The following is a 24,899-nucleotide window of genomic DNA, read 5'->3' as shown; positions in this document are numbered from 1 at the left end:
CATGCCTCCATGTGAGATGGAGGAACTGAGGAAACAAATCGATGATCTGTTCGATACAGGCTTCATACGACCTAACATGTCTCAATGCGGAGCACCTGTGTTGTTTGTGAAGAAGAAGGATGGATCTCTGTGATTGTGTATTGATTATCGCTGGTTGAACCAAGTGACGGTGAAGAACAAATATCCTTTGCCCAGGATAGATGATCTGTTCGATCTGTTGAAAGGGGCATAGTATTTTTAGAAGATCAATTTGCAGTCAGGGTATCATCAGTTGCGCGTCAGACATGAGGACATGCAGAAGACAGCATTCAGGACCAGCTTTGGGCACTAAGAGTTCCTTGTGATGTCATTTGGACTCATGAATACACCAGCCGTGTTCATGGACCTGATGAACTGGGTGTTTTGACCGTACTTGTACCGATTCGTCATCGTATTTATAGATGACATTCTGATATACTCCAAGAGTCGGGAGGAGCACGAGGAGCACCTGTGAGCAGTCTTTAATACTCTCAGGGAGAATCAGTTGTTCGCACAGTACAAGAAGTGCGACTTCTGGAAAGAAGAAGTCAAGTTCCTAGGACATGTGGTGTCCAAGGAAGGGATAGCTGTGGACCTTGCTAAGGTAACCGCAGTTCAGGACTGGGAGTAGCCCAGTTCGGTTGCTGAGGTGAGGAGTTTCCTTGGCCTGGCAGGTTACTATTGACATTTCATTCGGCATTTTTCCAAGATAGCCAAACCGTTGTCTCAGCTGACTCGGAAAGATCTTAAGTTTGCTTGGACTAAGAAGATCGAAGCATCTTTTCAAGAACTGAAGGATAAGTTAACGTCCGCCCCTGTGCTAGTATTGCCAGAGCAAGGGGTCAAGTATACGATATATACCGACGTGTCTCGTGTTGGTTTGGATTGCGTCCTTATGCAGAAGGACAACGTTATTGCCTATACATCGCGGCAGTTGAGGAAACACGAGGAAAATTACCCCACGCATGACCTAGAGTTAGCAGCCATCATCTTTGCATTGAAGCTCTGGAGAGTTTACCTCTATGGAGAGGAGTTTGAGCTCTTTTGTGACCATAAGAGCCTCAGGTACATATTCACGAAGAGGGACTTGAATATGAGGTAACGGAGGTGGATGGAAACCTTGAAGGACTTTAAGTTTGAGGTCTCCTACCATCCTGGCAAGGCCAACCTTGTGGTAGACACGTTGAGCCGTAAGAGGGCGATAGCATTTACGGCTCCGCTGATGATATCAGAGTAGGATATGGTAGAGTTTGTGTCAGACTTTGAGTAGAAACTTACAGTAGAGGAGCCGTTTGAGAGCAATGCACATATACGGGTACAACCACTTATTGATGATAGGATCATCATGGCTCAGAAAGATGATGAGCTATTGGCGAAGATGAGAGAGCAGGTCAGTGATAGTGAGGACTCAGAATGAAGAGTTGGTATGGATGGGGGCATACATTACCGTGGCCGCCTATGTGTCCTGAACCTTCGCGACTTGATACAGGAAGTTGTAGAGGCAACGCATAATTCGAAGATGGCGATGCATCCTGGTAGTACGAAGATGTATCGAGACATGAATAGGTCATACTGGTGGGACAACATGAATGCCCATATAGCAGATTATGGTCCCGTTGTCTCACGTGCCAGTAGGTAAAGGCAGAGCATCGCCGACCTCCTGGACTGCTTCAGCCCATGCCCATAGCTGAATGGAAATGAGACTTCATCTCTAAAGATTTTATCTCAGCGCTACCAAAGACGAGGAAGGGACATGACTCCATCTGGGTGATCATGGACCGGTTGACGAAATCGGCTCATTTTCTCCTTATCAGAGTCTCAAACTCTGTAGACGATTTAGCTAGGCTATACATCAAGGAGATCATACGTCTGCATGGAGTTCCTATGGAGATCATGTCGGACCGAGGCACGCGATTCATATCTATCTTCTGAACTCGTATTCAGGAAGTAATGGGTGTGAAACTGAAGTTCCGTACCGCGTTCCACCCACAAACTGATGGGCAGACGGAGCGCGTGAATCAGGTGTTAGAAGATATGCTGCGAGCTTGTGTGCTGAATTTCAAGGACAGTTGGGACGACTGTCTTCCTTATGCAGAGTTCGCGTATAACAACAGTTTTCAGGTGAGTATTGGTATGGCTCCCTATGAGGCCTTGTATGGGCGTCCTTGTCAAGCATGGCATTGCTAGGCAGAGGTTGGCGAGAAGAGCCTAATTGGCCTAGAGTTAGTTCAAGCGACTTCAAAGAAGATCGACATTATTAGGCGCCAGCTTCTGGCAGCACAAAGTAGACAGAAGAGCTACACCGATAAGAGACGGCGACCGTTAGAGTTCGAGGTCGAGGACCATGTATTCTTTGGTTTGGTAAGAAGGGGAAGCTCACGCCGAGATTTTTTGGCCCATTCCAGATACTGGATCGAGTGGGGGTGGTAACGTATCGCCTGGCTTTTACCCACACCACTCGTAGGCGTGTACAACGTATTTCATGTATCGATGTTGAATAAATACGTTCCTGACCCTTCCCACATTATCAGATGGGAGTAGGTACAGTTGAGTGAAGAAGCTACTTATATACTATGACCGATGCGTATTCTGGATAGGAAGGAGCAGGTGTTGCAGAGTAATGTGATTCCACTTGTGAAGGTTCTGTGGACACACTACACTGAGGAAGAGACTACTTAGGAAACAGAAGCTGAGGTCTGAAAGAATTACCCTCAGATTCTCGAGGAGTATGAAAAGGTACTAATTTCGAGAACAAAATTTTTCTTTAAGTGTAATGACCGTGGAAAATTTTGTGCTTATCTTTCCCTAAGTAGTTGTTTTTGGGGTAATTAGCACTATATTCGATTGCTTGTGAAATTCGCATCAATCACTTTAAATTCGATCTGCATGACTCAAAACCTGTAAATTAGTTAGCGTTATGTTACTCTGAAATCTGGGATCCATCGCTAAATCCAGTTGTTCTGGGGAATTTTTGGAAGTTCTGGATCAGACCTGGACCGCGCTACGAAAGTCCGATTGCGATGATCTTAGGCTGTTGCGGTCACCATGTTGGGCTTGACCATCACCTCAAAAATCAAGTCCATGTGATGTTCTGGGTCTATTTGTTTGAGTTCGGAGTGAAGAGTGTGAGAACGGTTAGATATTTAATGAGATTTTATGAAATCTGAGTCGTGTCGCTTGCGCGGTGATTTTAAGCAATCTGACCATTGGATTCTGACCCAATTTCACCCTCTGATCAAGAAAGGTGGCCCAGGCATATCCTTGTGTTTGTGGACCTGATCGAGATTCAGTGACCATTGATTTGAGAGTGGTCCGCCACGGTTGATCTGAAGATCCGGTCGGTACGAAAACTCAGCTTGACTTAGATCCATGGTCAGTGAGCTTAAGTCCAACCTTTCGTGGTTATAGGCCCACCGGAAGTGCTTCGTTGGATCGAGAGAGGCTTGCTTTGGTTATAACCTAAGTATACCTTGGCCCTGGGGTTATTTTCATCAATTTGAGGCCTATTTATAATCCTTAAACCCTAGCTCTCTTTTCCGTACGAATTTTCTCTAACCCTAGCTTAGAAAGAGATGAAAAGAGAGAGAAAGTGAGAGAGAAGTTGGTGAATCATCTTGGATTCTTTCCGGTTCTTCTTCATCCTTGAACCTTCACTTTGAATCGTTATTCTGACGATTCTGAGTTCATCTTTGGGTAAGTTAACCAAACCCTAATTTGTGTTAGAGCTTAGAATAGTCTTGGTGTTGTTGTATCTCATTTCTATTTTTGTCTTAGGTTATTCCTGTCACCGTTGACGAAGACAACTCGTCTGAAATCAGTTCGGTGTTCTTTTCTGGCTAAAGGTGCGGACTTTAAGTGTATAGGTTATGGTTTTCAAGGCTTTCAATGCCAGTTAATGATTTATTCTTGTTATGGATGAGATTTCACATGCCAAATGTTGTATTTATGTTGTGTTCCTGATACGCATGTGTTATATTGAGATTTGTGTATTCTATGTGTATGTATAAAGTACCGTATGCGTATAAAATATGAACATGTGATTGCCATGATTATTTGTCGTGTATGTATGCTAGATATATGTACGACAACTCCTTGGTAAAGGGAATTGTCCAAATGTGTGTTTTTCAACATATGTCATATATGTTGTATTGTGTATTCTAAGTGTTTGTAGAAATGCCTGAATGATCTAAAGTGTAACTTATTACTCTATTTGCGGGCGTTGAGAAGTGATTCTCAACACTCCTATTGATGTGTATGATTTCCTTCATGTCAGTTACATTCCTTGTTATTTAAATTCAAGTCTTACTTATGCTTACGTTTATGTTAAATTGATACTCTTCAAATGCTTGAGTACCACATGATTGAAGTTGTTGTTCCATTACTGTTCTACATGTAATACGAATATCTGTTGTAGGGTAATGTGTTTGGGACTATGAATAGTACAAGGAATCGGTAATCCGCCTTAAGGTTGTGGATGAGATCGCTTTCGCCACAAAGGACATGATTAGACGAGCCCAAGTTGTATTAGAGTTGTCGGCAGTGGTTTGGCCACGCGGAGTGTTTGCGCACTCTATGTCGCTCAACTCAACGTGCGCTCGTGCTAGTCGAGTTCGTCAAGTAACCCGATTATCCGATGTATGTTCACCATGTATGGATGCTACTGCTTGAATCTAGGGTACCGAACTTACCAATGAAATCCTATTAACCTTGGTACCTTGATCCGCTAAGACTCATGAGCCGGACATGGTGGTATGGGACACAATGGTTGAGCTGTCGGCTTACACTGGGGTGACGAGCCTCCCAGTAGTGACTAGTGAGCAACTGAACTCGTGAGCCGATTGTGGTGGTATGGGACACTTTATTCGTGTTATCGGCCTATATTGATTGGTGACAAACCCTTTGTAGTGACCTCGAGCATACCTAGATACCGCATTGAGGTGACGAGCCTTAGTGTAGTAGCGAAGGTATGATAGGAGTGCATTGATTGGTGATGAGCCCTTTGCAATGACCTACAAACATATGATCGTATGAGATATCTAGTATTGACGACCCTAGAATGGATCACTGTTTGGATGGTGATATGAGGAAGGTATCTTAGCTTCCCAATCCTGTTGTATAAAAGGACTAATAACAACTTAGTAATCATATTCATGCACCGCATTTGCATGTGCTTTGTAGATGTGGCGCACTTTGAGGTGGTGTCATGCGTAACGTAAGATGAAGACGCTGAGGGTGTACGCGTGAGGGCACGCATCATTCTGCATGCATCCTTGCATTAACAAGAGTATTTAGGACTCGTTTAATTGTTCTGCTTTATCATTACTGCTTGATTGAACTAATAACATGTTAACCAGTGCCTTATTGTTCCACTGAGTTGATCACTCACTCCCACGTTCTGGGGCAGTGTTAAATACCCACCAGACTCTGTCTTAGCTGATGTTGTTGCAGATGTTGATGCGACTTCTGAGGCAGAGCGGGAGATGGATGATGATGAGGCTGCTTTCTCTTATATGCAGTTTTCAGACGGGTTTTAGCGAGCCTTATTCTGATGCGCGGGATTCTGGAATTTCTTTTGGGAATTAAATGATGTAACTTGACACTTGTAATTTTGATAGTAACACTTACATTACAACCTGGTATGTATATGTACTTCAGGGATTTGCACTTGTACACATATATTTCTATAAGTCTTCTGCTTGCTTTCTTCACTTATCCCTGAATTATATCTGTGCTTTAGCTTAATCTATTCTATGTTTAATGCACTAATACAGATAACATACATCCATCATTAAATATGTTACATAAGTGATGTTTTGGAACTTGGGAGCTGAGTTATGCTCGACCCCCGAATTTTAGGGCGTTACAAGTTGGTATCAGAGCATAATCTGGATTAAACCAGACCTGGGTTATGGTCACACACTGCACGCTATCGCCACTTTAGTGTATTTGGATGCGCGTTTATCGTAGATTTTGTGTTTGTGCTCCATAGCTTCTATCGGCGGAAATTTTTTTGAAAACGTTCGCCGAGATCGAGTCTGTACTCTCTCCTGATCACACACAGTGACCCGAAACCTTTCCTAGACCATCTATTAATGAGTCTAGATGGTTTATCTTCCCATCTTAACCATTCAATTGTCAAGAAATTTTTATTTGAATCAGATTTCTGCCCGAGTGGCCCGATAGGCGTCAAATCATGTAAGGGGCCGATCGAGACATTTCCTGTGGGGCCCAGGGGGGACCCACATCTTTCTGACCATGGGGGACAAGGAAAACCTTGCCCAAACGGCGAGGCATCGCCGGTCAGTCCAGAGACCGGCGATGCCATCGCTGGTTCGGCGAGGGCTCGCCGATCAGCGGGCCAGGCGGGCCGGCCCAGTGCAGGCCAACGAGTTGTTGGCCTAAAGTGGCCCACCCCTCCACGATTTTCTGTTTAAAACCCTTCCTTCACCCTATTTCCTTCACAATCTTCCCTCCCAAGCTCTCCCTTTCTTGAAAATCCTCCCTAAACCCTCTCCAATCTTCTCCAAATCTTCTTCTTCTTCCATTTTCGTGCAAACCCATCACCCCATCTCAAAACCCTCACCCCCATTGCTGATTTCACTCCTTTTCCTTCTCATTTGAGCTCTTGCATTCCTTTTTGGGCTCACAAGTGTGTGGAAGCTTCACCATCTTCTTATTTCTCTCTTTCTCTCATTTCTCATGGCCCTCTTTGAGTTCATCATGGCGATCTTTTCCATTTCTACTCTTCTTTCTTTGATGGGGAAGAAGAGAGCGCCCGTGGATGAAGCCGGGCCTAGCCGCCCAACCCATGCAAGGAGGCCGAGAGGTGCCGCCGCGAGCACGTCCGCCACTCGTGAATTTCAGACCAAGTGGGACCTCGATCCTCGAGCTCCTATTGGTAGGACCTTGTTGGCGGAGTTGTCACATGGAGTCTATGAAGGCCGTAGAATCCTTTTTAAGGCTCATGTTGATCCGCGGCTATATGGTGAGTTTCTGTTGTTGGAGCACCTGGAAGGGGTTGGTTAGTGTCCTTTGTTTGAGGACGAGTATCGCGCGAATACTAGTACTGTTCGAGCCTTTTATGCCAATATTCATGATCCTTCACTGGATCCTCTGCAGTTCAAGATTCCTTATGGTAGCGGTCGAGTGGGTATTGTTAATGTTGCTTTGATATCCCGACTCCTGAATGTGTCACTTGGTGAAATGCGTGCCAGCGAAAAGAATGTGAACAGTGTGCGAGAGAGGGATCGTCGCACCCGATCCTTGTGTGGTCGTTTGGTCGAATGGCAGCTGAATAGGAGTCTTCTGGCTACCTACATGACGGACGACTTCTGTTTACTTCATCACATGTGTACGTTCAATGTATACCCAAGGTGGAGCAACCGCAGCGAGTGTATGCGCCTGATGGTGGATTTCCTGTATCAGGTGGGGCAAGAAGCGAAGTTGTGTGTGCCTACGTACTTCCTGTGCCAGATTATTCTCATCGCTCGTTTGAGTAGGAGGACCGAGTCGCTTCCATTTGGCCGCCTCATTTGCAAGCTTGCACATGATTTTGGCTATAGGCTCGGAGTAGAGAAGCCAGTTCTTGTTCGTCATATTAATCTGAGGACTCTTAAGCAGATGGAGATCGGTTCTGGTCGTCATGCCTCAGAGAGTGAGGATGAGTCAGAGAGCGATGATGAAGAGAGTTATGCTGAAGGTGGTGCCGAGATTGAGGAAGAAACAGAACAAGATGAGGAAGAGGATGAGGCACAGGATACGAGTGATAGCTCTCCTCCTGTGGCGCCAGAGCAGAGCGCAGAGCAGACTGCAGTGATGCCCGTCACGCACGGCTTGAAGAAGGGCAAGCTGTTTTATGCAAGGATATTGTTGATCTTTGAGGCCTTGTTAAACATAAGTTTAAGAAGGTGACTCGAACTCTGAAGTCTATCCTGTGTTGCTTGCAGGATAAGGGTGCCCCGCCTCCATCTCCTGATTCTGATGAGTAGTTGTCGGTGTAGCCGTCCTTTGCTTTGTTTGTTGTTTCTTTCTGTGTGTAGCCGTGGTTGGCTTTGTAGTTGGAGTTGTTTGTAGTTGTTTGAAGTTGTTTGTTGTTGCTTGAAGTGTTAGATGTTGTTGTAGTTCACATGCTTTCCTAGTCGTGATTCATGTAATGCTGCACTACTTGTATTGCGACAATTTTATTTAATGGAATACATGTTGTTTATCTTTGGAGTTGTGCTATGAATGCTATATGGATGGATTCTGTGACTTAGAATCTGACAGGTTGCATCCTCTGTTAAATGTAGGGATGCCTTCTAAGGGTTCGAAGTCATCGGCCCGTCTCTCCTTGATTGAGTCGCTTGCTAGGGTTCCTCCCTTGAGCGATAGCCAGTCGGATCCATAGGCGGGCCCGTCTCATGTCGGTGTTGGGCCGACACCTATAGCTCCTCCAGTCATGCCCTCGGTTCCTGAGCGAGCCGTGCACTTTCATCTGCTTCGCCTACTGATAGGTTTGAGCAGATGATGTTGTTGATGCAGCAGCAACAGTTTCAGCAGCAGCAGCAGCAGCAGGAGTTCCTCTCTTCCATGGCTGGCATCTTTGCTCGGTCAGTGGGGGCAACTCCACTTATTTCACCTATGCCTCCATCTGGGAGCACCAGTGCCAGCGGCACTTTTGAGTGATTTCAGCGCTTGCGACCTCCTACGTTTGCGGGTTCTCACAGACCCGAGGAGGCCGAGTATTGGATCGACCGCATCTCTAAGATGCTGAGACCGTTACACTGCTCTGAGGTTGAGCAGGTTGAGCTTGCCTCCTTCATATTTGAGAAGGAGGCTAGTCTATGGTGGGACAGTGTTCTTCGCACTGTCAAGGAAGGTTTTGAGTGGTCGTGGCAGGCGTTTGAGGCACGCTTCCACGAGAAGTATTTTCCGGTTACGTATCGACATGAGAAGGAGAGTGAGTTCCTTCGCCTCTGCCAGGGAGGGTTGTCGGTGACGGAGTATGAGAACCGGTTCACTGAGCTGGGTCGGTATGTTCTTTTGATCCTGGGCGATCAGCCGATGAGGATGCGGCGTTTTTCTGAGGGATTGAGACCTGAGATCCGATCGAAGATTTGCTGTGCTAGCATTTCTTCTTATGCGGAGCTGGTGAGCATGTCCTTGCGAGCAGAGCAGGATGGGGATAGGTCGTCCAGCATGCGAGCACCGATGGTTCCTAGGCCGCGACCGGATTTCCAGGGTGCACCTTTTCTCGGCAAGAGGCCGCGAGCAGATTCTCCTCCTAGGCATTCAGCGCCGCCCGCTCAGCAGATGAGAGCTGATGTTCGCTGTTCTTATTGTGGGAAGACAGGGCATTTGGACCGTTTTTGCTTCTCTTGTATGCGGGCCAGTGGTTTTACTCCACCACAGAGGATTAGCCGTACGATGCCTCAGGTTATTTCTTCTCCACCTCTTCATTCAGCGCCAGCTCATCCATCCTTCAGACCTGCAGTTCCTAGCTTCAAGTCACCTAAGCGGCCTATGGTTCCTCCGCCGAATTGTCAGCAGCAGGCTCGAGTTCATGCGCTTTCAGCTGAAGCGCCTATGTCTGACTTGGTGCCGAGGTCCTTCGAGGTGACAGCGCACATTGAAGGTATTCCCGTTTCTATGTTAGTGGATACAGGGTCCACTACTTCTCTTATATCTTATGCGACAGTTAGGCGTTTGGGTTTGAGATCTGTTCCTATGCAAGGAGTGACGCTTACTACCGCTATGGGGATTTCCTTTGCTTTGGGCAAGCGTTGTATGGATTGTTTGGTCGATCTGGGAAGTGGATCGATCTGTGTTGATTTCTTAGTCGCACCACTTTATCATTACGATGTTATTATAGGTATGGATTGGCTCTTGAGGATGCGAGCTGAGATTGATTGTGAAGCTAGATCAGTGACGATCCATGGACCTGAGGGTGAGACTGTTACTTTCCCAGTTCAGGTCAGTTACCCTCTTCGTATTGATTATTATTCTTCTCTGTTGGAGAGTATCGCTGAATCGGTGTTAGTTAGTACGCCGGTAGTTCGAGAGTTTTAAGATGTGTTTGAGTCGATTCCTAGATTACCTCCTCAGCGTGAGATTGATTTTGCTATCGACCTCATGCCTGGTGCGGCGCCCATTTCATTACCCACCTATCGTATGCCTCCGAGTGAAATGGAGGAGTTGAGGAAGCAGATAGATGGTTTGCTGGATTTGGGTTTTATTCGGCCTAGTGTGTCTCCTTGGTGAGCACCTGTTTTGTTTATGAAGAAGAAGGATGGTTCCTTGCGATTATGTATTGATTATCGCAGGCTGAATTCAGTAATTGTGAAGAATAAGTACCCTTTGCCCAGGATTGATGATCTGTTTGATCAATTGAAGGGGGCACGGTACTTTTCAAAGGTTGATCTGTAGTCAGGGTATCATCAGTTGCGCGTCAAGGATGGGGATGTGCAGAAGACCGTTTTCAAGAGTAGCTTTGGTCATTATGAGTTACTTGTGATGTCGTTCAGTCTTACGAACGCACCGGCCGTATTCATGGATCTGATGAACAGGGTGTTTCAGCCATTTCTGTTCCGATTCGTCATTGTCTTTATCGATGACATCTTGATTTATTCGGCGAGCCGGGAAGAACATGAGGAGCACTTAAGAGCGGTTTTGGATACTCTTAGGAAGAATCAGCTCTTTGCGCAGTTCAAGAAGTGTGATTTCTAGAAAGAGAAGTCAAGTTCCTGGGGCATGTGGTGTCCAAGGAAGGGATAACTGTCGATCTTGCCAAGGTAGCTGCAGTGCAGGACTGGAAGCAGTCTAGTTCAGTTACTGAGGTAAGGAGTTTTCTGGGTCTTGCAGGCTATTATCGACGCTTCATTCAAGACTTCTCAAAGATTGCCAGACCGTTGTCGCAGTTGACACGGAAGGATTTGAAGTTTGCTTGGAATGAGCAGGCGGAGTTAGCTTTTCAGGAGCTGAAGGACAAGTTGACGTCCGCCCCTGTGCTAGTATTGCCAGAGCAAGGGGTTAAGTATATTATATATACTGACACCTCTTGCGTTGGTCTGGGTTGTGTCCTTATGCAGAAGGACAGGGTGATTGCTTATGCTTCGTGTCAGTTGAGGAAACACGAAGAGAATTACCCTACGCATGACCTGGAATTAGCAGCTATCATTTTCACATTAAAGCTTTGGAGACATTACCTCTATGGTGAGGAGTTCGAGCTCTTTTGCGACCACAAGAGCCTTAAGTATATTTTCATGCCGCCTGATTTGAATATGAGGCAGTGCCAATGGATGGAAACATTGAAGGACTTTAAGTTTAATGTTTCTTACCATCCGGGCAAGGCGAATCTTATGGCAGATGTGTTGAGTTGCAAGAAGGCTATTAAGTTTGTGGCTCCGCTGATGATAGCAGAGTGGGATATGTTGGAGTTCGTGCGAGATTTTGAGTAGAAGCTTACGGTGGTTGAGCCGTATGAGGTTATCGCACACATTCGTGTACAGCCCCTTATCGACGAGAAGATCGTTGCAGCTCAGGCAGATGATGAGCTTTTGATGAAGATGAGGAAGCGGGTTGGTACAGATGAGAACTCCGACTGGAGTGTTAGTTCTGATGGGGGCTTACGTTTTCGTGGCCGATTATGTGTTCCTGACATCCCTGACTTGAGACGGGAGGTTCTCGAGTTAGCCCATAGTTCTAAGCTTGCGATGCATCCAGGTAGCACGAAGATGTATCAGGATATGAGGAAGTCTTATTAGTAGGACAATATGAAGGTCCAGATTGCTGAATTTGTTTCTCGTTGTCTCACGTGCCAGCATGTCAAGGCAGAGCATCGCCGACCTCCTGGGTTGCTGCAGCTCATGCCCATAGCTGAATGGAAGTGGGACTTCATCTCTATGGATTTTATTTCTGGGTTGCCGAGAACGAGGAAGGGGTATGACTCTATTTGGGTGATCGTCGACCGATTAACGAAGTCGGCGCATTTCTTACCGATCAGAGTCACAAACTCTACAGACGAGTTGGCTAGGTTGTATATCAAGGAGATAGTACGTCTGCATGGAGTTCCCCTAGAGATTGTGTCTGATAGAGACACGCGTTTCACATCTATCTTCTGGACTCGTATCCAGGAAGCGATGGGTGTGAAACTGAAGTTCAGCACTGCTTTTCATCCGCAAACAGATGGGCAGACTGAGCGCGTGAATCAGGTCCTGGAAGATATGTTGCGAGCTTGTGTTTTGGATTTCAAAGACAGTTGGGATGATTGTCTTCAGTATGCAGAGTTCGTGTATAACAATAGTTTCCAGGCGAGTATCGGCATGGCTCCCTATGAGGTGTTGTATGGTCGCCCGTGCAGAGCACCACATTGCTGGGCAGAAATTGGTGAGCGTAGTTTGCTTGGCCCAGAGTTGGTACAGGTGACTTCAGAGAAAATTGACATCATTCGACGTCGACTTCTGACAGCGCAGAGTAGGCAGAAGAGTTATGCTGATACGAGGCATCGACCGCTTGAGTTTGAGGTTGGAGACCATGTGTTTCTGAAGGTCTCTCCTATGAAGGGAGTTCTGCGGTTCGGTAAGAAGGGGAAGCTGACGCCGAGATTTATTGGTCCATTTCAAGTTCTGGATCGAGTAGGAGCGGTAGCATTCCGCCTTGCTTTGCCCACACCTCTTGCGGGCGTGCATAATGTATTTCATGTTTCTATGCTGAAGAAGTACGTTCCTGATCCTTCGCATATTATCAGTTGGGAGCAAGTGCAGTTGAGTGAGGATGCCACTTATGTACTGCGACCGACGCGTATTCTGGATAGGAAGGAGCAGGTATTGCGTAGCAAGGTTATCTCTCTTGTGAAGGTGCTATGGACGCATCATAGTGAAGAAGAGGCTACTTGGGAATCTGAAGCTGAGGTCAGGAAGATCTACCCTCAGATCATTGAAGGTTATGAGAAGGTATGAATTTCGAGGACGAAATTTTCTTTAAGGGGGGTAGATTGTAATGACCCTGAAAAATTTTGTGCTTATCTTTCCCTAAGTAATTATTTTTGGGGTAATTAGCACTATACTCGATTGCTTGTGAAATTCGCATCAATCACTTTAAATTCGATCTGCATGACTCAAAACCTGTAGATTAGTTAGCGCTATGTTACTCTGAAATCTGGGATCCATCGCTAAATCCAGTTGTTCTGGGGAATTTTTGGAAGTTCTGGATCGGACCTAGACCGCGCGTCGAAAGTCCGATTGCGATGATCTTAGGCTGTTGCGGTCACGATGTTGGGCTTGACCATCACCTCGAAAATCAAGTCCATGTGATGTTCTGGGTCTATTTGTTTGAGTTCGGAGTGAAGAGTGTGAGAACGGTTGGATATTTAATGAGATTTTATGAAATCTGAGTCGTGTCGCTTGCGCGATGATTTTAAGCAATCTGACCATTGGATTCTGACCAATTTCACCCTCTGATCAGGGAAGGTGGCCCAGGCATATCCTTGTGTTTGTGGACCTGATCGAGATTCAGTGACCGTTGATTTGAGAGTGGTCCGCTACGGCTGATCTGAAGATCCGGTCGGTATGAAAACTCAGCTTGACCTAGATCCATGGTCAGTGAGCTTAAGTCCGACCTTTCGTGGTTATAGGCCCACCGGAAGTGCTTCGTTGGATCGAGAGAGGCTTGCTTTGGTTATAACCTAAGTATACCTTGGCCCTGGGGTTATTTTCATCAATTTGAGGCCTATTTATAGTCCTTAAACCCTAGCTCTCTTTTCCATACGAATTTTCTCTAACCCTAGCTTAGAAAGAGAGAGGAAAAGAGAGAGAAAGTGAGAGAGAAGTTGGTGAATCATCTTGGATTCTTTCCGGTTCTTATTCATCCTTGAACCTTCACTTTGAATCGTTATTTTGACGATTCTGAGTTCATCTTTGGGTAAGTTAATCTAACCCTAATCTGTGTTAGAGCTTAGAATAGTCTTGGTGTTGTTGTATCTCATTTCTATTCTTGTCTTAGGTTATTCCTGTCGCCGTTGATGAAGACAACTCGTCTGAAATCAGTTCGGTGTTCTTTTCTGGCTTAAGGTGCGGACTTTAAGTGTATAGGTTATGGTTTTCAAGGCTTTCAATGCTAGTTAATGATTTATTCTTGTTATAGATGAGATTTCACATGCCAAATGTTGTGTTTTGTTGTGCTCCTAATATGCATGTGTTATATTGAGATTTGTGTATTCTATGTATATGTATAAAGTACCGTATGCGTATAAAATATGAACATGTGATTGCCATGATTATTTGTTGTGTATGTATGCTAGATGTATGTACGACAACTCCTTGGTAAAGGGAATTGTCCAAATGTGTGTTTTTCAACATATGTCATATATGTTGTATTGTGTATTCTAAGTGTTTGTAGAAATGCATGAATGATCTAAAGTGTAACTTATTACTCTATTTGTGGGCGTTGAGAAGTGATTCTCAACACTCCTATTGATGTGTATGATTTCCTTCATGTCAGTTACATTCCTTGTTATTTAAATTCAAGTCTTACTTATGCTTACATTTATGTTAAATTGATATTCTTCAAATGCTTGAGTACCACATGATTGAAGTTGTTGTTCCACTTACTGTTCTACATTTAATACGAATATCTGTTGTAGGGTAATGTGTTTGGGACTATGAATAGTCCAGGAAATCGGTAATCTGCCTTAAGGTTATGGCTGAGATCGCTTTCGCCATAAAGGACATGATTAGACAAGCCCAAGTTGTATTAGAGTTGTCGGCAGTGGTTTGGCCACGCAGAGTGTTTGCGCACTCTATGTCGCTCAACTCAACGTGCGCTCGTGCTAGTCGAGTTCGTCAAGTAACCCGATTATCCGATGTATGTTCACCATGTATGGACGCTACTGCTTGAATCTAGGGTACCGAACTTACCAATGAAATCCTATTAACCTTGGTACCTTGATCCGCTAAGACTCATGAGCCAGACATGGTGGTATGGGACACCGTGGTCGAGCTGTCGGCCTACGCTGGGGTGATGAGCCTCCCCGTAGTGACCAGTGAGCAACTGAACTTGTGAGCCGATTATGGTGATATGGAACACTATATTCGTGCTGTCGGCCTACATTGATTGGTGACGAGCCCTTTGTAGTGACCTCGAGCATACCTGGATACCGCATTGAGGTGACGAGCCTTAGTGTAGTAGCGAAGGTATGATAGGCATGCATTGATTGGTGACGAGCCCTTTGCAACAACCTACAAACATATGATCGTATGAGATATCTAAGATTGACGACCCTAGAATGGATCACTATTTGGATGGTGATATGAGGAAGGTATCTTAGCTTCCCAATCCTGCTGTATGAAAGGACTAATAACAACTTGGTAATCATATTCATGCACCGCATTTGCATGTGCTTTGTAGATGTGGCGCACTTTGAGGTGGTGTCATGTGTAACGTAAGATGAAGACGCTGAGGGTGTACACGTGAGGGCACGCATCATTCTGCATGCATCCTTGCATTAACAAGAGTATTTAAGACTTGTTTAATTGTTCTGCTTTATCATTACTGCTTGATTGAACTGATAACATGTTAACCAGTGCCTTATTGTTCCACTGAGTTGATCACTCACTCCCACGTTCTGGGGCGGTGTTAACACCCATCAGACTCTGTCTTAGCTGATTTTGTTGCAGATGTTGATGCGACTTCTGAGGCAGAGCGGGAGATGGATGATGATGAGGCTGCTTTCTCTTATACGCAGTTTTTAGACGGGTTCTAGCGAGCCTTGTTCTGATGCGCGGGATTCTGGGATTTCTTTTGGAAATTAAATGATGTAACTTGATACTTGTAATTTTGATAGTAACACTTACATTACGACCTGGTATGTATATGTACTTCAGGAATTTGCACTTGTACACATATATTTCTATAAGTCTTCCGCTTGCTTTCTTCACTTATCCCTGAATTATATCTGTGCTTTGGCTTAATCTATTCCATGTTTTATGCACTAATACAGACAACATACATCCATCATTAAATATATTGCATAAGTGATGTTTTGGAACTCGGGAGCTGAGTTATGCTCGACCCCCGAATTTCAGGGCGTTACATTAAGGGGGTTAGATTGTAACGTTTTGGAAAAATCTATACAGAGACCCGATTACCACCTCAGGAAGAAATCACTGAGGAACAAATCCTTTAGAAATTAGTCGAGGATTAGCTAGGTGCTAAACTAGATTATCTGTGGAATTAACATTAATCACTTTAAATATGATCTGTAAGACCCAAAACGAGTAGAACCGTTAACCCTATATTACTTAAAAACTTAGGATCCATCTCAAAACCCAGTTGCTCTTGGGAGCATCATGAAACTCTATATCAGACTTGGACTGCGCATCGAAAGTCCGATGCCCCAAAACTATATTGCTATGACTGCAATACTGGACTTGACAACCACCTTAGAAATCAAGTCCTAATAGTACCCAGAAATGCACAACTTGAGCCCGGAGCGAAGTATGTGAGAAACGCGAATATCTTTAGGAAATGAACTGAAACTTAAGTGAAATGAGTCGTTTACTTGCAGGCCGAATCTAAGGATTCAGACCGTCGGAATCTAACCCAATTACACCCTCGGATTAGGGAAAATTTCCAACACAGGTCAGTGTACTTGTGACCTTGATCGAGTACTGGTGACCGTTGAATTGAAACTGGTCCCCCGCGGTCGATCCACTGATCCGATCAAGCCGAGATCTTAGCCTGACCTAGATCCAATGTCAAGAAGCTTAAGTCTGACTGCATGTAGAAAAGGGGCCTCCAGAACAGCTCCGTTAGACCGAAACAGCCAACTTTTGGCTATAACCTAAGTATACCATGGCCATAGGGCCATTCCCATCAGTTCTAGGCCTATATAAAGGCCTTAAACCCTCTCTCTCCCTTCAAATACGATTTTGTAACCCTAGGAGAGAGAAGAGAGCAAAGAGAGAAGGAAAGAGAGAGAAAGTGTGAGAGGAAGTGGGAGATTATTCCTGGGATCTTTCCCTGCCGCTCCACGTGCTTTACTGCCTCATCTGTATCGCTATTCCGGCGATTCCGACTCCATTCGTAGGTAAGGAATCCTAACCTTAATCTGTTTTAGGGATATAATAGGGTAAATGCTGAAGTAGCTAACTTATTTCATGTTATAGGTTGCCGTAAGTGAGGACTTAGTGTTTAAACTGAGTTCGTTACAAGTCTACCGGTGAAAGGTGCGGACTATAAATGTTTAGGTTATGGTTTTCAAAGCTTTCAATGTCAGTAATGATTTATGACTAGCTTGATTGCTATCATATGTGCTTAGATACGAGGGTTTCCGTGTATTATGTATATATATATATATATATATATATATATATATAAACTATGTTGATTTATAATGCATTCTTTGTGTTTGTTGAAATGTGTGAATGGGTATGGAATTGTGATTTATGCTTGCCATGTTTATTGACTGAGAATTCATGATTGTCGTACGTATGGTGAACCCTTTGTAAAGGGATTTGCTATGATACCTGTTATAACCACCTCACTACATGTATATGATATGTATAGCCTAAGTGTTTGATAGAATGCTTGAATGTGAAAATGCTTGTTTAAAATGCATGTAATGAGGGTGTTCAGATAGGATTCTCAATTCCCTTAACTATGGTTATAGTATCCTTTATATAACCTATCTTTCTACTATGTGCTATATGGATGAAATGTCTATGTATGATAATATGTGTAGTATGTGTTTTTTAAATTGCTCAAGTAAGATTCATACCTGATTTCAGTTGTCACATGCCGTTTTGGATTACTATATGTGAATGCTATTGTTGAAATGTGATTGGGGCTACGATGTAGTCCAGGCAATCAGTAATTGTCTGTGAATGGTGGTTGAACTACTTAACCACGACAGTCACGCCCGATGAATCCGAGTCGTACGCTGCTTGTCAGTAGTGGTTAGGCCACGCGGAGTGCTTACGCGCTCCATGTCGATCGGCTCGACATATGATCATACCAATTGAGTATGTCAAGCAACCTGGTTGACTCAATGTATGTTCACCATGTATAGACGCTACTGTTTGAAACTAAGGTACCAACTTACCAGTGCAAAACCTGTTTAACCTTGGTACCTCGATCCGCTAAGACTCATGAGCCGGGCAGGGTGGTAAGGGATACCGTGGTTGTGCTGTCGGCCTACGCTGGGGTGACGAGCCTCCTCGTAGTGTCCAGTGAGCAACCCAGACTCGTGAGCCGAATACGGTCGTATGAGACACTGTATTCGAGCTGTCAGCCTACGATCAGGTGACGAGCTAATAGTGACCTTGAGCATACACTAGAAACTACGTTAAGGTGACGAGTCTTTCCGTATTAAACTAGAGTATAACCCAGGCCTATGCTGACGGTGACGAACCTCTCTTTAACGACCTGGAAACCATCTATCGTATGTGACTACTAGGATTGACGACCCTAGATGGTTCAATGTTTGGATTATGAAGTAAAGGGAGGTGCCTTAGCTTCCCAATCCAGCTGTATGAATATGTCTAATTAAGAACTTGGCTAACACGACCATGCATCGCATTATACGGTGCTTTGGCGAGAAAGTGCACAGAGGAAGGGGTGCATGCCACGATCGTAAGATGTTGTCGCAAGAGAGAGTGTAAGCGAGGGCATGCATCATTAACACATACCATCCTTGCATTAATAAGAGTAATTAGGACCTTATGGTTGTACTGCTTTATCATTACTGCGTGACTGAATTGATAACATGTTAACCTTTACTTCATAGTTCCACTGAGTTGATCACTCACTCCCATGTTCTGGGACGATGTTTTAAACACCAACCAGACTCTGTCTTAAATACAGATTCTGGCGCGACATATGAGGCTGAGCCAGACTTCTACGATAATGAGGAGGAGTTCTCATATATGCAGTTATCAGGTGGGTTTACGTAGGCCGCTCTGATCGACGGGATTACAGGGATATATGATTAGTTGGACATTCACATTTTGTCATTTTGTATTTTTTTTTGGATCAGATATGTATTTATTCAGCTCAGTAATGCCATCATACTCGGGTGGTTGAGAAACACACCTATGTACTTTATATATCTATCACAGTCTTCCGCTTGCGAAATTTAACTGTCTCTGGAGTATGATATGTTGTTCGGTATAATCTCACTCATGTTTAATGAACTAATATAGACAACATTTAATCATCATTATCTATGTTGCATAAGTGATGTGTTGGGACTCGAGAGTTGGGCTCTTGCTCGACCCCCAAATTTTAGGGCGTTACATCCTTCCATATCTATCTTTTGTGATGGTCAGGCTACTTTTTGTCATGCTATGAGTAAGACTTATAATGATAAGTCTAGAAATATAGGTCTAAGGCATAACTTTGTTAAATGATTACTCAGAGATGGAGTAATCACAGTGGAATATGTTAAATCTATCCTAAACTTAGCAGATCCCTTAACAAAAAGGTTTATCAAGAGATTAAATAAGGAAAACCACTAAAGGAATAAGACTAAGATCCATAAAGATATAATTTTCACTCTTGATGGCAATCCTACATATGTTTTGAAATATAAGCTAGGTTCAAAGGGACAAACAAGTCAAGTATGTGACTGAAACATACAGTAGAAAAAGAAAATTTGAGTCTCATTCCTAAAAGTCTAGCATTTGGTTTTTTCATATCATAAGAGGCTGAATACTGACTCTTAATAGATCTATAAGCAGACTTTGCTGAGATGAAGTGGAATCATCTTTGATAGATCTACCTACATGAGTAGAAAAGTGAGGCCACTTTTGAAAAGATTGGGATCGTCTCTATAATACTCATGAAATAAGGATACACATGAAGTAAGAAATGTGCGAACTTTTAGATCTCCAGTTATATATGAATAGATGTGTGTTATGTTCTAGTGAGTCATATAAGGTCCTTAGTTTAAGACTAATGGGTTACTAAGTACCTAACATAACTTTGATACGTATACATTAAAGTAAATGTTTAAATTCAAAAGACACCTTTACTTATGCACCTATTTATACTGATATGTCATTCGCTTTAGAATCTGATTTTATTTTTGAAATTGTGAAGGATTATTGTGTTTTTTTAATAAAAATAAATTTCAAAAATAAAAGTTATTTTTAGAAAGTAAATAAATATATTAATTATTTAAACTTTCCATAAATAGTGTGTATAGCCAGTCGGTAAGAGAAAGGATTTTTGCTTATGTAACCAGGGTTCAAATCTCCTCAAGGACGATGTGAAGCACCATTCGCCGCAACATAGGCTGTAGGGCTGCTTGGGCACTTTTTAACGCTTTATTAGGCGCACTTAGCACTTCACTCGTGCGCATCATCGCAAGGAGCAAAAAGAGCCTTAATCTTTTTGGCACACGGTTCAAACTTTTTGGGCCATAGTACCCCAATATTTTATTACATTTTTTGTTGATTAAGAGTAATTGTGACATGATTGTACATGTGGCACCTATATCATACAGTTTTTCCTATTGGATTACTGCTTCTGTCTGAATGGGTACAGAAATAACTGTCATACGACAAAGAGTCATGTCCTTTCATGGAAGGCAATTATTTGCTATGAATGGGTATGGATTTCTTGAAGAGACACTTTAACACCTCTTCAGGAAGAAATCCATAACCTTTCAATTGATATAAATTCTAGATACTATAATCCAGAAGTAGTTACTCTTATCCTTAAGATTATATCATCTTCTATGCAATTACTCTCGATCTAATTTCTTACTGAGTTTTTTCTGAACATCTTAAGGCATATCGGTGTCAAAACTAGAGATTTGTTCAACACTTAAATGTGGAAATTTTCGTGTTGAAAATCGGATTGGGAGTTCATTGTATCCTGAAAACAATTTGCAAATTTCCTTCATTTGCACTTACTGGAACTTCTAGAAAAAGGGCAACAAATCTGTCTTGTGAAATTGACTATTTAAGTCAGCCTTGAACCCTATAGATTTGATCGTTTCGTTATTATTTTCTTCTATTCTCCGTTGTGTCTTACATTTCTAACAGAGCAGTGGAGATCAAAGTGCACTCCGTAGTACTCAACTCTTGCTGCATCGTTATATGCGGGGAGTCATCTTCTTAAAATGAGTGAACTGGCATTATCCTTCCATGGTCGTTAAAAGCAAGAGAGATTAGCGCAAACAGATGAGAGAGAATAACCAAATATAGCGGGGACCGCTTCCCGTGTGGAATAGGGAATTATTGAAACCGAGGGAAAAAAAGAACAAGGGACAGTCGCACTCAACTCCCCCCCTGAGAACGAAAGCAGACGTAGATGTGCCTTGCGCACATCTCCGTGGGTTCCACCAGAAATCGCCTATTAAAACAGGTCGGCCAATGGGAATATCACCTTTAGGATGTACATTTCAAGGTCAGCCAATGGGCAACGAGATAAGGCGGCAGTGTGGACCCAAAGCGCAATCCCTCACTGCAAAAAACCCCAAAAGTGTATGTGGGGCGGAGAGAGAGTAAAAGCGCTCTGTAGGTCAGCCTCCTCCCAGAGGCAATTATTGCCGAGGAACGCCTCTAAATAACAGATTCCTAAAAATTTCCCTGTTACAGTTTACTTCCCCTTGGTTTTAGTTCGCCATGAACGCGGAGAAGAAAGCTGCAAACGCTTTGGGTGCAAAGACAGCAAGGGCATGCGACAGCTGCCTACGTAAACGAGCCCGCTGGTTCTGCGCTGCTGACGATGCCTTCCTCTGCCAAGCCTGCGACGCTTCTGTGCACTCGGCTAACCCTTTGGCACAACGCCATGAGAGGCTACGTCTCAAGACAGCATCGCTCAAGCCTGGTGGTGGCAGCGGCAGTGGCGAAAACAATGTTGTAGAGCCTTTGCCTGCATGGCACCAGGGGTTCCGCCGCAAGGCACGCACTCCACGCCACTCAAAGGCAACTACTACCAACGAGCTGCAGGTGCCAAAGATCGAGCCGATGCCAAACCCACTCCTAGTGCCGGAGCTGGGCAGCGATGAGCCATCACTGGATGAAAATGAAGAGCAGCTTCTCTACCGTGTTCCCATCTTTGATCCTGAGGTGGCTGAATTCTGCACCTCGTCTGTTGCGGAGACTGCCTCTAATGGGGTTACTGCTGCTGCTGCTACTGCTGCTGCTTTTGTTCAAGAATTGAAGCCTGTGATTTCTCCTGACTATGTAGAAGCCACAGCAGCTGCTGTTGATGCACTACCTGGATTTCTTCCATCTGATGTAGATTTAGCAGAGTTCGCTGCAGACGTAGAGAGCTTACTGGGCACAGGGATTGATCAGGACTCCTTTTGCATGCAAGGGTTGGGGCTGTTGGAATCAAAAGAGGAGGAAGACATGGATTGCTGTTTCGAGAAGAAAGGAAGGGTGAAAGTAGAGGAAGAAGAGGAAGATGAAGACACAGTGGGCTACGCTGTTTGCCATGTAGATGCAGAACTGGATCTGTCGAGGGACACTTTGGACTTGAATTTTGATTATGCGTCGACGGGAGAAGAGGAGGAAGAGGAGGTGAAAGTGGGAGCGATGAACAGGTACAGAAGCACAGAAGAGGAGGAGAGTAAGAGAATATCACTTACACTCAACTATGATGCGGTCATCACTGCCTGGGCTAGCCAGGGCTCGCCATGGACCACCGGTGATAGGCCCCACATCAATCCTGATGACTGCTGGCCTGACTGTATGGTAGGTGGTCACTAAAAGCTATTTATTATTATTATTTTGTTTAAATTTATTTAGTTTTTGTTTATCTTCCAATTAGTATTGTTATTATTTTAAAAAGAAATGAAAAAATAAAAATAAAAATTGTAAGCCATGAGTGTTAATAGGGGCAGACACATGGAAATTTTCAGGGTACATGTTTTCCGGATCTTCGCCAGTATGGAGGAGACGCAGGAGTCGGGGGACAAGTGACGGTGGGAGATGGAGGGAGGGAGGCCAGGGTTTCTAGATATAGAGAGAAGCGTCGGACACGGCTTTTCTCAAAGAAGATCAGGTACGAGGTCCGAAAATTGAATGCCGAGAAGAGACCGAGGATGAAAGGTCGATTTGTGAAGAGGGCGTCGTTTGCCGGGCCTGCTTTTCCATTCTAAGAATAATCAGACTAAAATAATCGTCGCTTCTTCCATCTAATGGCAAGCTGGTCAATTTCCTGTATAAGGAATGACCCAAGAGGTGTACCAATCCAGGTGTCTCCCGTCCCTAAATAAAACCCATATATATATATATATATATATATATACACTCTCTCTCTCTCTCTCTCTCTCTCTCTCCTCGGAGCTTATGCATGGCACTGCAAAAGGAATATTTTGGCAAACGGGAAAGCCGGAGGTTTTCATTATTTACATGTTTTCATGTACAGCGGCGAGTAGGAACAAAAGGCAGCAAAGCTAATTTTTCCAGTTCGTACAAAAGTGGTGATCCCCCAAAAGTTTGAGGTGCTTGTTACAATAAATCCCATACCATTTTTTTTTTAGCTAGTATAACTTTAGCTATTGGATCTAGGTTGATGTTTCCATTATGCAAACCATCATGATGTAGTATCATGCTTCCATGATGTAAACCATTTACACGATGGACTTCACAATCGATTAACAACAACCAGAGAAGTCTACAAGATCGGAAGCTCCTATAAATGGCCCATGGAAGACTAATTAAAGATGAGAGTTCATATTTAAGCTAAAAGACTAACGTTATCAAAGGTTCGAGATATTTTAATACAAGAGATTGCATCATGGGTACCTCTCATGATCAGGGCCATTGTATAAACGACCTATATTGGCAATACGAGTCCACGTTCAACAGTCCCAGGTCCAACGACAACAATCCCAAGCAGCAATGGATCGGATGTACTAAGACATTACTTTTTCTTGGTCCAGCTTAAGCAATGGGTTTTTGCGGACCCAATAAATTACATTACTAGCACATCAACAGGAGGTCAACTTTATATCTCCTTTTCCGTCCACGGTTCCTTTCTGAGTGTTGCATGAAAGGCCCTTAAACTACGCGCAACGACAGTGTGTTGCCTGTAGTATTAATGTGCGGAGGAAGAAATATAAGGAAACAAGTCCCCAGAATTTTTTTTTGTTTTTTTCAAGCCGAAATTTGTATATTCCAAGGAAAGAGCACAAATGCTATACAAGGACTACCTTGGGAGGGGCCAAAAAGAGATTAGGCCCCCTTATCATATGACTCGAGCATGAAGCAGAAAAGAAAAAGGAAAGGGAGAAAGACTGGGAGCATGGGTCAGGCGACTCACAGGTCGCCTAGACTCACCCTATCTAGAAAGAGAAGTCCACGGATGGAAGAGGGAAGCTCCTCCCGATATCTGAAGGTGCGATGCACTTGGCTATCACTCTCCCAATTTGGCCAGTCCATTGGCAACCGTGGCTTCTCTAGGAGTGTGGGACATTATCACTTTCAAGTCTTGCATACAGGCCTCAATTCTCGTCTTCCAAGTCCCCGGAAAACCTCAAATATCCTATTGACACCCGATTTCTCGTCTCACTTTGCTGTGACCAAGGAGCGGGTCGCTCAACAGCATTCATGTACCACATGCAAAATCTCCAATGCAACAAGCTGGCAAGGCAAGCGCAAAAGTCCGGACGAATCAGCTGCTTCCACAAAGTGAGAAAACCGGGTCCCCAAAGGCTTATAAATACCACTTCACACTCATAAAAAAGACAATTTTTAAGACTTTTAGATTTTTTGCTTAGAAAAGGGCTCATGTAGAACCCAACCACCCAACCGTTATGTGACAAGAAACTTCAAGCATAGAATCTCGTTAAGATGGTCCCCCATGTCAGTACGCACACTCCGTGTTAGCCACCCCCGCTAGGGATTGATACCAAGACCTCAGGTGTTGAAACGAGGTATCTCCACTCA

General features: G+C 44.0%; 1 protein-coding gene across 1 annotated transcript; it reads left to right on the top strand.

The window, feature by feature from the left end:
* Positions 1-21,492: 21,492 nt before the first annotated feature.
* On the top strand, positions 21,493-23,486 carry LOC131251303 (zinc finger protein CONSTANS-LIKE 16). The gene is made up of 2 exons (XM_058251945.1): positions 21,493-22,700; positions 22,868-23,486. The coding sequence occupies exons 1-2, from the start codon at positions 21,624-21,626 to the stop codon at positions 23,105-23,107; spliced, it is 1,317 nt and encodes a 438-aa protein (XP_058107928.1). The 5' UTR covers positions 21,493-21,623; the 3' UTR covers positions 23,108-23,486.
* Positions 23,487-24,899: the final 1,413 nt, after the last annotated feature.

The sequence above is a fragment of the Magnolia sinica genome, chromosome 7 (genome assembly GCF_029962835.1).
Source record: "Magnolia sinica isolate HGM2019 chromosome 7, MsV1, whole genome shotgun sequence".
Taxonomy (NCBI): Eukaryota; Viridiplantae; Streptophyta; class Magnoliopsida; order Magnoliales; family Magnoliaceae; genus Magnolia; species Magnolia sinica.
Note: the sequence above shows the minus strand (reverse complement) of the source record. Positions and strands in the feature narration are given on the sequence as shown.

Coding starts and splice junctions, on each gene's coding strand:
- LOC131251303 (XM_058251945.1), top strand. CDS start 21,624: ATGAACGCGGAGAAGAAAGCTGCAAACGCTTTGGGTGCAAAGACAGCA. Junction 22,701..22,867: donor ACTGCTGGCCTGACTGTATG/GTAGGTGGTCAC, acceptor GGAAATTTTCAG/GGTACATGTTTTCCGGATCT.